The sequence below is a fragment of the Lontra canadensis genome, unplaced genomic scaffold (assembly GCF_010015895.1).
Source record: "Lontra canadensis isolate GAN:19392208 unplaced genomic scaffold, GSC_riverotter_1.0 scaffold108, whole genome shotgun sequence".
Lineage (NCBI taxonomy): Eukaryota > Metazoa > Chordata > Mammalia > Carnivora > Mustelidae > Lontra > Lontra canadensis.
Window position 1 is genome coordinate 1,483,930 of NW_022631102.1, and position 12,467 is coordinate 1,496,396.

The 12,467-nt window shown below is 47.5% G+C and overlaps 1 protein-coding gene across 7 annotated transcripts in view; it reads right to left on the reverse strand.

The window, feature by feature from the left end:
* Nucleotides 1-6,622: 6,622 nt before the first annotated feature.
* Nucleotides 6,623-12,467, reverse strand: part of MARK3 (microtubule affinity regulating kinase 3) — a 123,074-nt gene continuing 117,229 nt past the window's right edge. For 2 of the 7 annotated variants that reach the window (XM_032839628.1, XM_032839625.1), the window contains exons 16-18: nucleotides 11,426-11,452; nucleotides 10,026-10,070; nucleotides 6,893-7,436 (exon numbers count right to left, since the gene is read on the reverse strand). In XM_032839628.1, the coding sequence (XP_032695519.1) occupies nucleotides 7,091-7,436; nucleotides 10,026-10,070; nucleotides 11,426-11,452 (418 nt within the window). In that variant the 3' untranslated portion in view covers nucleotides 6,893-7,090. Of the gene's footprint in view, nucleotides 7,437-10,025; nucleotides 10,071-11,425; nucleotides 11,453-12,467 lie in introns of all 7 variants that reach the window. The other 5 variants (XM_032839630.1, XM_032839629.1, XM_032839631.1 and 2 more) reach the window with 4 other exon arrangements.

Below are 12,467 nucleotides of genomic sequence, written 5' to 3' on the forward strand. Positions count from 1 at the left end.
GCTTAAAATAGCACATAGAGGTGGGTTCAGCGGGTGGGAGGCAGAGAGCAGGAAGCTGCAGAAGGCACGAGCTGGGGGAAGGGCTGCGGCATGATCAGCTGTCCCTGCTCTCAGTGACGCCCCCCAGGAAGGCACCTATTTGTCAACCCACTTGGTGAGAAGATATCTCACCACGGCCACAAACCACTGCGATGAGTATCTGGGGAGCTGGAAAAAGACATGAGAAACTCAGAATTTGTAACCAATCAATCCCCACCACAGAAACAAGACAAATCAACAAAGCAATCCAACCAAAGCCAACAGCCGTGGAAGGGCCTCCTGTGGCCCCAGACTCCCTAGCCTTCCCAGAGAGACCTGGGTCATCTCAGCAAGCTGTGCTCTATCTAGTCTCGCCCCAAGGAGCAGGCTCTCTGTCTCAGGCAGGAGGTACCCGAGCTCTGCGCCTCCTGCCTCCCCTCTGGCTTGGTGCCTGCGACCAAGCACTGGGAGCTGAGGGCTACTGTTCACACCCCAAAGACTCTCCGACCTCCAGCTTGCCACTCCACTGCCAAGCCTCACACGGCTGCTCTCTTAATGCCCTGAAACCTAAGCATCACGCTGTGCATCTCTGCAGTGTGGGACACGGATTAAGGGTCTAAGCCAGGAGCTTAAACCCCCAGTTTCACATCGGATGGCAAATGTCATACGATTCCGGACCTAATCCTGGACGCCCACGGCACCCACCCAAGGACTGGTGTGTCTTGCGCCTGACTTGACCGAATGACACAATATGGGCATCAGCTATTTGGACAACTCAGTGAAGAGAAAAGCACATTCCCAGCCCACCTCTGAGCCTTGTCTATAAAACAGAAAGTTCTCTCGACTCGGACGGTTGCTGGAGACCAAGGACGATGGGCCACAAATCAAAACACCAGTTCCTATGGCTGCGCCTGCCTCATCCTTGGGCCTGGGGCTATGGGGGTACCTCAGTAAGAGTTCTGACTGAATGGGGCGCCTGGGTGGCTCAGTGGGTTAAGCCGCTGCCTTCGGCTCAGGTCATGATCTCGGAGTCCTGGGATCAAGCCCCGCATGGGGCTCTCTGCTCAGCAGGGAGCCTGCTTCCTCCTGTCTCTCTGCCTGCCTCTCTGCCTGCTTGTGATCTCTCTGTCAAATAAATAAATAAAATCTTTAAAAAAAAAAAAAAGAGTTCTGACTGAAGCCACTGAAATTGCCTTGTGCTTTCCAGGTATTTCTTGCCCATTCTACACTACAACTATTACTACTAGTACTTACTACTACTACTTCTCCTCCTCCATCAACACCATCATCATTATTTTAAATCAATACTTATTTTGTATTAAGTACCTGGCACTATTCTAGGTACCTGGATATAGGGGAAAAAACACACAAACCACCCTTCCCCTTGGGGCCTGATTTCTAACAAGGACAGGGAGAGTGGATACAGAGACAAAATACATTTGTCCATGCTGCTGACTCTTAGCACAACATGAAGCAGCAGAGTGTGGGATGACAGACCTGGGCAAGCTGGCTGGAAAAGCCCGTGTGGTGTGGTGTGATTTTATTTTTTCTTAAAACGTAGGCTCCATGTCCAACGTGGGGCTTAAACTCATGAGCCTGAGATCAAGAGTCACATGTTCTGCAGACTCTGGGCCAGCCAGGCACTCCTGGACCGATGGGATTTTAAATGTGACAGCAGGGGCATGTGGGCAGCTTGGTCGTGCGTGGCTGGGCGTCCAATGCTGGATTTCCGTGCGGAGTCTGCTGGAGATTCTCCCTCCCTCCCTCTGCCCCTCCCCTCCCTCTTGCTCTCTTTCTAAAATAAATCTTTAAAAGTGATGGCAGGGGTGCCTGGGTGGCTCAGTGGGTTAAAGCCTCTGCCTTCCGCTCAAGTCATGATCCCGGCGTCCTGGGATCGAGCCCCGAATCGGGTTCTCTGCTCAGCAGGGAGCCTGCTTCCTCCTCTCTCTCTGCCTGCTTCTCTGCCTACTTGTGATCTCTGTCAAATAAATAAATAAAATCTTAAAAAGCCTCAATTAAAAAAAATAAAAAATAAAAGTGATGGCAACAGTAGGCCTGTTGGAGGAGAGGTGGCCAGCAGTCTGAAGGGAGGGTGGGGTGGGGTAGGGCGAGGATGGGGGGCAGCATCTGCCTCTTCTGCCTAAGCTCTTCCACCAGACTCTCACTCTTCCGGGTCCCCTGAGGACATATGCCAAAACCTGGAGCCTGGAACACAACGGAACATGCTGGTTTCCTAACATCAGGCTCAGAGACCAGAACTCTACATTTTAGAAATTGGGGGGAATTCTTCCCCTTTTTAAAGTATGTATGTATGTGTAAGTATTTACTTTTAAATTTTTATTTATTATTATTTTTAAAAGATTATTTATTTGACAGAGAGTTAGAGATCACGAGCAGAGGGGAGGGTCAGAGGCAGAAGCAAACTCCCCGCTGAGCAAGAAGCCCCATCCCAGGACCTTGAGATCATGACCCGAGCCGAAGGCAGATGCTTAACTCACTGAGACACCCAGGTGCCCCTTAGTAAGTCCTAGCTGGGAGGGCAGAGAGCCCAGTGTTCAAGGACTTCAGTGTTCAGGCTACACTGGGTGGGGCGGAAGGGCACAGGGTTAGCTTGACTTTCTGTTTGAAAGGACCTGCACCGGGGCGCCTGGGTGGCTCAAGGGGTTAAAGCCTCTGCCTTCAGCTCAGGTCATGATCTCAGGGTCCTGGGATCGAGCCCTGCATCGGGCTCCCTGCTCAGTGAGGAGCCTGCTCCCTGCCCCCAACTCTCTCTCTGCCTGCCTCTCTGCCTACTTGTGGTCTCTGTCTGTCAAATAAATAAATAAAATCTCAAAAAAGAAAGGACCTGCACCTGTGCAAGCAGCGTAGTCACTAGCATCTCCAGGCATCCCACTCTACACTTGCCACCTGGTGGGCTCTGCTGATGACCCAGAGTGAGAGACCATTAGTGCCGTACTTTTATAGAGACAACCCGAGGTCATGAACCCAGAGCCTGGAAACCAGGCTGCCTTGATCAAGGCCATACACCTCAACTGCTAAGCCACGTTGCCTAATTCAGGTTTAAACAGGGCTCTGATGTCTGAGTAAAGTGAATTCTAAGAGGTCCTGCCCTGTTAAAACCCATCCAACACCAGCCTTCCCAGCCATCTAGACCCTACTATAGTAACCAGCGGACAGACCTCAGCACCTCTGCCACTGCCAGCAGCTCACCTCCCCGCAGAGTTCCTGTGACTGGGAGTTCATACAGGCTTCCTTGCAGTGTCCACTCTGCTATCCTAGCAAGCTGGCTCCCACCTTCAGAGTCTCGGCCCCGCCCCCCACCCCCTTCCCATTCTTCCCGTGCCCAAACCTCCCCATCCAGTCTCTCTGATGGTTTCTTTCCCATGTGACCGCCCTTCCCCAGGGGGAGGGGCCAGGCCCAGATGCCCTGCAAGAGCTCTGATTTCTAAGGAGCACAATGCTGGTTTGACACTGATCAAGCCCAGCTTCCCCCCGGGGAGCGCCATCACAACTACAGCGGTGAGCATTCCCTCTGAGGGATTATCCCCCCCCCACCCCAGGTTCTGGTCTCTCAAAGTGGCAGACCAAAGACTCATTTACAAAGCTGTGAAAATCTTGTCCTCTTTGTTGACTGGAGAGAATGCCCAGGTTCTACTCTTGGGGAGAGTCACACCCGACTCATCTGTGCAGTGTCAGGGCACCTGCAAAGAACATCCTTCACTCACCATCATTCCCTTTGAGAGCAACCATTCCCCCAATATAAAGTGGGCTCTTGAGCTCTTTAAAGGGTCTCATGGCAAATCAGCAAAAATAAACCAAAACCCCAACCCCAAAAATAAAAACATCCCGCAAAAAGCCAAGTGTTGAGCAGGCAGACACATCTCCCTGCACCCCAGTGTCCCCCACTCTGTGGACACTGAGGTCACCACGCGCCACTCACAGAGCAGGAACAGGAAGGAAAGGGTATTCCAGGGACGGTTTCCACAGCAACCGTAAAGCGCTCATAAAGCACACGCAGCGAGATCTTTCTTTCAAATACCCTTCTCTAGGTTTCTGGGGAAACACACTGTGAGAACAGTCATGGTTGTGCTTCTCACAGGCAGACATGTTCCCTCCCAGCTTTCTGCCTGGGTCTCCACTCTTAGAAATGAAAGGATGGCCCAGGGGCCGGACAAGTCACTAAGAAACGCTGTCGTGGGGGCTCCTGAGTGGCTCAGTCATTAGGCGTCTGTCTTCGGCTCAGATCATGATCCCAGGGTCCTGGGATCGAGCCCGCATCGGGCTCCCTGCTGGGCAGGAAGCCTGCTTCTCCCTCTCCCACTGCCCCTGCTTGTGTTCCCTCTCTTGCTGTCAAATAAATAAAATCTTAAAAAAAAAAAAAATGCTGTCTTGAGTCCTCTGATTTGCCTGATCCAGACGCGAGTCAGCGTAACTAGAATAGTAACTCTGGTTTCAGGAGTAGGACAACACTCTTGTCATATAAATAAAAACAGTAGCACCACCCCCACCACATTCCTCACCTCACCTCTGAGGGACTCCAGAGGAGTCAATGAGGGAAAAATGTGGCCTTATCATTGCCTCTGAAGTGATTTTCAAGTACTCTAGAATATTCCTTTCCAAAATTCACGTATGCGGAATAAAAACGTATTATAAAAATGTACAATTCTAAAGGAAAGGCAGGGGCCCTTGGTATTTGATTTCATGTTTTAGCTGCAGTAAAGGCAACGCTACCTTTGTTGCCACTGAAATCAAACCGATGTCAAGTCAGTGGTAGAGGCTTTTAAATGAGACCCACCTGAATGACTTCTGTGAACAGTACCCGGCTCTCACCGGATTAGTAGTGCATTAATGTGCCCACACGCTTCTGACAAACCAACAACTGACAATAACATGTACACGGAGTGGTCATCTCATCAGAGCACACGGGGAATGAACTTCTCTCAAAGGATCCTAACTTCCAGTATTCAGTGTGTCCTTGAGGACAAAACTATGGCAAACTGTGAGAACGGGTCCTAGGTATGAACGTCAGCAGAGCTCTGCTTCTCCCTCTGCAAACTTCCACAGGGCAGTGGCGGGGAGGAGCCTGCTGCGCACGCTGAGCTGTGAGAGAAATGGGTGTGCAAAGGAACTGGGTCTAGAGGAGGAACTAAAATTCCCCAGGTGAAAGGAGGGAGAGGGGCCTGTTTTGTTTTGTTTAACAAGGGAAGTTGGAAAGCCCCAGTCAGGTCTACAGCCAACCCTGAGGGTGGGGCCCCTCCTGCCTCACTGCTTCTCCCAGGCCACACCCCTTTTCTGGGAGCTTCTGTCCCATATCCGCATAGGATCCACCCAAGGGGCTGAGGGCTTCTGGGGTCCCTGCTGGGTCTCCACATGGTGTCTGAAGGACCCCCCAGTTCACTGCATTCAAAACTACTCTCTTGCTCACCCTCCCCCCACCCCCACAGTAAGCTGCCCCATCCCAATGGGCAGCAAACCTGTCCTTTCTGCTGTTCAGGCCAAAACGTGCACAGCCTTGGGCTTCTGCTCACTTGTCCACAGCCAGCCCAAGAGCAAATGAAGTTGCTTACTTCAGGACATCGCCTCAGCTGACCACAGTCTCACTGGGCAGCAGTAACTCTTGCCTGATCACTGCCTACAGCCTCTGAAAGGCTTTCCTGGCTTCTCCTTGCTCCCTGAGAGGACAAGCCACAACCCATCCCCCCAGTTTAACATGGCACCGACCAAGCCTCAGGTCTCTAGGAATGCCTGAGCCCACTCTGCATTTTTTTCTTGGCACTGACCACTCAGGTCCTCCGACTTGACTTACTGTTCACAGACTGCAGTCCTATTAGAACATCAGCTTCAAGAGGCTAGAGGGATGTTTGTTTTGTTCACTGACACATCCCCAAACACCTAAAACAGTCTTCTGCCCGTGGCAGTGAATAGTTGACTGAGTGACTGTCCAGACTTTCATACTTGGACCACCGACAAAAAACCCAGAACTCAAAAGAGCACAACAATCAATGTGGCAATTTTCCCATGAGACTGCAGTGTCACCCTAAGTGATGAATTCATTACATTACTCCCTCTATATAACCATGTAGGTGGTGGAAAAAAGCTGTAGAATTGATTTATGCTCTGAATCACAAAAGAAAAAAAAAAAAAAAAAGAACCCAAGAGAGGAAAATTACATACTTCATGGAGAACCCAGAACTGTCAAGACCTGGCATCTCTCCACATGGGTTCACGGAGGCTCCTGATTCCCTTCCTCCTCTGGTCACCAGGAGGGCCGACTTCTCCCTTTATTGCCTTTGGAGAAAAAAGATGCTAGTAATCACAAAGTGCTGGGCTCCGCGGTAAGGACAAAGCGGCCCCAGGCCTTCATCACTTTCCATTTGCTTTTGTTCAGTCAGCTTGGTGGTGGAGGCAAAAACATACTTTTTAGTCACTGCCTTAATCTGAGTCTTAAATACAGTATTAGGAGACAATGCAAGATTTTACTGAGAAAAAGTGAATTTTTAATTATCTTGTGAATCTACTTAGAAAAACACAAGCAATGTTCACAACTATAAATTTAAACCTTTTGCACTAAAAAAAACACAAAACAAACACAAAACCACAGGCATGAACTGTAAACCTGTATCAATTATCAACTAGTCTTAAGGTTAATTCTTAGTAGTAATTCAATATTTTCCTCCTTGGCAATTTTAATGTTTTAGCACCAAATGATCTCCCACAGAGGTACTTGTAACAACTCTGGCTGCCAGTGTAAGGAGATACGTCCATATGCACTACTTCACACGCACAGTCCACGCTCACACCACACAGACAGGAGGCCCGTGGCGATGATGTCACACGCTGACTTTCAGGGCAATGGAAATAAGACAGAGGGCACGCGTGTCACACGTCTTTAATGTAGTGCATTCGTAGAAAAAAGGCCAGCTTCCGCTCCCAGGCGTGCTCTCGTCCTTATATTTTAATATCATGATTTAGAAGATGCAGACGTTATTACCTAAATATTATTCTATACATTTCCATCAGTGTTCAGGAAAACACTTAAAACTGCTACTTAATTTACACTGTAATTACTGGGTTACAGCTTTAGCTCATTGGCAATTTTGGAAGCAATATTTTTGAAAGCTATGGATGTCCCTGATATCCGCTTAAACCGGACCCCGTTCAGAGACAGTCTTGGCAGCTTGCACACCTCCATCTCCCACTGCACGAGGTTCTCTGCGTGCCCGTCACCATGGACACAGAAGAGTAAGAAGCGCTCTCTCTGCTCGTAGTCACAGTTATTGGCGTCCAGCACTTTGCGGATCTCCCGCATCATGTCACTGGGATCCATGGAACTGGTGGTTTTCATGCTCCAGGTAAAGCGCAGGGAGCGAGGTTTTGCTTCTTTGTTTTCATCCTTTTGCTCGGCAGATACGTTGCGACTGAAATGCACAGTGGCAGCTTTATTTTTAATTGCACAGAAAAACCAACCTTTTCTAGTCCAGCTAGTTTATAATCAACATCTTTGCTCTAACAGAATAACTGACCCCCACACTTCTCTTGCACAGGCTCCCATGTGGTGATCTGCTCCTTTACTGAGAAGCATTCCTCTAGTACTCATCCCCCCTTGCAAACCATGACCCACGCAGGCAAAGCTCTACCTGGCTGGAAAATCTTCGCCAGCCATCTATACTTAATAACATGAAGAAAACAATCTATTAAACAGAATCCCTGGGACTCAGGTGAAGGACAGAGCTGAGCACTTCTCCAAGAAGAGCCCAGCTTTCCCCTCCAGGCTGACGGCAGGTGGCAAGGAGCTGGCGGGCCGCCGAAGGCCCAGCTTAGGGAGGCGGGGTCAGCAGGCCAGCCTCTGGCTCTGACCAGCACGGCCGCCCCTGCACCATCACTTCTCCTGCTGGGTCGGCTCCTCCTAACCTTCACTCAGGATAGCCAGGGCCTCCACATAGTTCAAAATCACCTTCCCTGCAGGTGGCCCCTGATGCTGTGTATACAGTGGGGGGCGGCCGGGGGGCTTTTCTCCATTCCCTCCACCTACCTCAGTATTTTTCCTGCCGCTTTGTTAAACCACTAATTCTATGGTTAAAAATAATTCTTAGATGACGTTATCTTACTACTGAAGCCGAAAAATGAAATGTTAAGGCCTATTTGCTGCAGAGCAGAGCACTCCAACAACCGATTTGAATGCAACCTCTACTGACCCAGAGTAGAAGGGGTGGTCCGAACTTCTACAAGGGGATGTCACAGTGGCGCCCCTGGCACAGTTCTCTCAGAAAGTCCACGACTTTCTGAGTCTACCATATTTTGCTCTTCATGGCATTTAATCATCATTGCTACAAACTTTTATTTACACTCTTTTATTTACAGGACAATGCCTGACACTCTTGTGTATTAAAAACACCCAGTACATGCATGTTAAAAACACTTCATCCTATGGCAAATTCGTCAGAGCTGAGGGTGGGCCACAGGTTTACTATGCACGTAGCTGCCCATGTGGTGGCAGAATATTCAATTTAGTTAAAAATCCACTCAAACCGGCCAGAAGCTTCCTACGTACAAAATGCTGTATTAGGCACTAAATAGGTTACAAAAATGAGCAAAAGCGCTCAAGCTGAGTTGGGGCTGGGGGAGGGAAGACTGCGACCAACTCAAGGCAACAGCAGTAGTACAGGAAAGGTATGAACAGTCCACAGAGGGTGGCAGGACAGACAGGTGGAGCCCTTTAAAGGGAGGAGTGCAGGGCAATGAGGAAATGGCTTCCAGGAGGGGTGGCTTCTGAAAAGAGCTACCAAGAACGATGGGATTCCAATACACGGGGGTGGGGGAGTGGGGGGTGGTGTCATAAGGGAAGGTGAGGATGTATGGAAAGCACAGAGTATGTTGAGTGTACAGATGGACTGGAACTGGGGGTACAGCATCACCCCCACGAAAGCCGCTGAGTACTTGTGGCAGGCAAACTCAGGACAGCTGGAGCCTGCTCAAGGCTGGCACGGGCAGGCCTGGGTTGGGAGTGACGTCTCAGCTGGGGTAGGGGTGAGGCTGGGAGAGGCCAAGGCTGTTGAGGCCACCTAGTGCAGGTCAGGCAATGGGGCCACTGCAAGTTTTCATTCAGAAAAGTCCCATGATCAGAGCTGAGCTTTAAAAAGACCAGCAGGAGAGCAAATGGGCTCACAGGGACCCGAGACAGCATGTTGGTAACTGGTATCGAAAGGGCCTAAGTGGACAAGATCTGCAACCACGGAGGCCTGTCTGAGCCTAACTGGTGAACTCCAACTTCCAAACCTGTGTAATGAAATACGAAATGATCTGCAGAATGTAAAAGCAAATTGCTTGACTAAATAATCATTCTTAAACATCTAATTTAAGGGGCGCCTGGGTGGCTCAGTAGGTTGAGGCCTCTGTCTTTGGCTTGGGTTGTGATCTCAGGGTCCTGGGATCGAGCCCTGAGTTGGGCTCTCTGCTCAGCAGGGAGCCTGCTTCCCCACCCTCTCTCTGCCTGCCTCTCTGCCTACTTGTGATCTCTCTCTCTGTGTCAAGTAAATAAATAAAATCTTTAAAAAAAAAAACAACAAAAAACCAACATCTAATTTAAGACACGAAAATTCTCTTCAATATTCCGCTTTCATTCTTTGAGACCAGAATCATGCAGGAGTTATGGACACGTCAACAGTGCTCCTACTGACTCCCAGAGCTACTTTCAGGCTGTCAGTGCCCAGGCAGGAGGGCCCCATATTTCAACACCCAAACACCAGTGGAAAGCCTGAGTCAGGCTGGGAGGTGGAAGGTTTTCACCAGCGGTTAGCCATGGCACTCTGGCGCCCTCAAGTGGCCACTGGGAGGCGGCAGCAGTGACACTGGTGCTCCAAGAACCACAGAACGCGGCGGACCTCACCAAGCAATCCTACATTGACAGCAGGCATATGATGCAGGACATTCAGAAAAGAGCATCGTTTCTGCCACACACACAAGGTAAATACCTATAAAATATTTTAAGTAAAAATCATTTCCCTCACCTTGAGCCCTCATATCTCCCGTTCCTCTCATATTCAGTTGGAAGCCTCAACGAACAGAATGCAGAAGCACAGAGAAGTGGGAAAGAGAAAAGAAATCTTACAGACCAGTACACGACCACCCACATACAAATACAGATGTCATGAAATGAACAAGTCCAAAGCAGTTCAGGTCACCGGCTGTGCTTGTTAAACTCATCCCGTCAAGGGGGTGACTCGGCCCACACCATCCTTCTCCATGCGTGCTCACAAGTGGGGTGGGAGGCCCCGGCTGCACACCCGCATCACATCCGCAACAGGTACTCTTGCCTGGCTCTGGAACTGGAGATATTCTGACTTTTTAACCCCTGCCCCAAAGTGTAATGGGTTTTAACTAAAAGGAAATGAATTCTATCAGTTAAATCCTACTTCCAACTACCAAATTTCCTGTGCAAGGAAAAATTTGGCAACTGGGAAGATTAAAAAACAATCACGTAGTGGAATTTCCCTTAGAAGGAAAGCGCTCCTCCCACAGTTTTAACAAAGAGCTCACGTTCACACAGCTTTTCAGTGATCCACTGACTTCATCAACACACAGACCCCCATAGCCTGGCTTTCTGGGCACAGGTGGCCCAAATGGCAGATTTTCTGCCTCATTCTCTGTGCATTCCAAGACAGTGAGCAACGTTTTTGTTCTCTTGACTTATCGTCATCGAAAAATAATCATCTGGTAGGAATATAGAAGATTTACCACATGCTTTCAGTAAAGTAGTAAGGCCTACTTCCTTCAGTGGTTGGTGGAAAGCAGGTTTTAGACAGAATACTATTTACTCTTCAACTCTGAAAATATTAAAACTTTTCTGCTGTAAGCTGTCCACATCTTTATTTCCGAAAACCTCAAACCAAATGAGGCCATAGGTTTGAATTTTGTGCTTGTTTCGCATGTAAAAATATTAGCTAATTTCCCAGTCATTTTAAAGTGTTTTGCTAATTCAATCCTTCATGGTATAAAAGATGGCAACAGTTACCACTTACCTTCTGCGGGCTTGAGGCCAATCGGTAATTGTACATTAATATTACTGAACAACTCATTCTTCAAACAGAAGCATGCTAAGTGTTATTAGTATGAAGACAGAATTATTTGGATGCTAAATAATTCTAGCAAAGAAAGAAAATGCACAGAGCATGCACAGGCCTACTGTTACATGGGTGCCACAGTCCCTTTACAAATGCCTGACAGAGTTAATCGATTTCTTTCCAAGGTTTCCTTACAAAGAAATAAGTATTTAGTTGTGAGCAGAAAGTTTAGTTTTTAAGAAAACAAAACAAAACAAAAACAAGGCTAGAAAGCCAAACCTGATGTTAATTGCAGGAGCCATTTTGGGGTAAGGATCGGAAAAAAAATGTGTATATATAAATCCTACCTTTTGATAAACCTGAATGACATGTTTCTAAAAGAAATTAAGCCAAAAAAAAAATTAACAAAAATGACTTGCACAAATTAAATAGAAAATCTAGTCAATTATAGAGAGAAAGAAAAACAACAACTAAAACAGGCCTCCTCTTCTGTCTAATGAACAATGGAACAGAGACATTTGTTGAAAAAGTAAAATTACAGGTAACTGAGTATGTAAAAATCTGTACTTGTAAGAAAAATTCAGCAGTAAATATTGACATTAGCTGTAATTAAATTTACTTAAGGGTTTCTCAGATAGATATACTTTAAGATGATAAAATCCAACATCCTGTGTTAAAGAAGTGACAGAAATCATCTGCAGTACGCTAAAGTAAGAGGGTAACACCTCTCGATCCTCTTGAGAATGTCTTAGAAACAAAAACCTCACCTTCTTATATAACATTAAAAATTTCATTTAAAAATGTTCAACCATTAAGAGAACCTTTACTTATCTCAGGAAGATGATTTAAACATTCACAGAATGCCTATTACAGTGTAGGACATAAATCACTTTTTAAGAAAAAACTAAGTGATTGGGATTTAAAAGGAAGTGGACTTTTCAGAGTTTTAGATGGCAAAATGAATGGATATTAAATGATAAGATAATGGGGGTTTCAACTGATGTTTTATGGAATAAACTGGAAGAGCTGTATTTAGAAGGGGCTTTGCTCGTTAAAAATTAAGGAGATGCTTAGGTTGTTCTGAACAGAATCTGACAAAAGAAATTCCAAACTACGAGTCGGGCTTGCATGATCATGTGGTCAGCATTCCTGGGCAAGTGCAGGCTGGCTCACCTAACTATTTCTGAAACCTCCCAGTTCTGTGACTAAACACAGGGTTCAGTCTGCGTGAACGAAGGGATGAAGGCCTTGGACTTGTTCTTCTAACATAGATAAGCTGGCACTGCTTCAGATACAACCAGTTAAAAAACATCTAACTAGTGCAGATACCAGTCAACCACTTCGTAATCAAATCAGAAGCGGTACACAGCAGAGTTACACGTAGTAGAG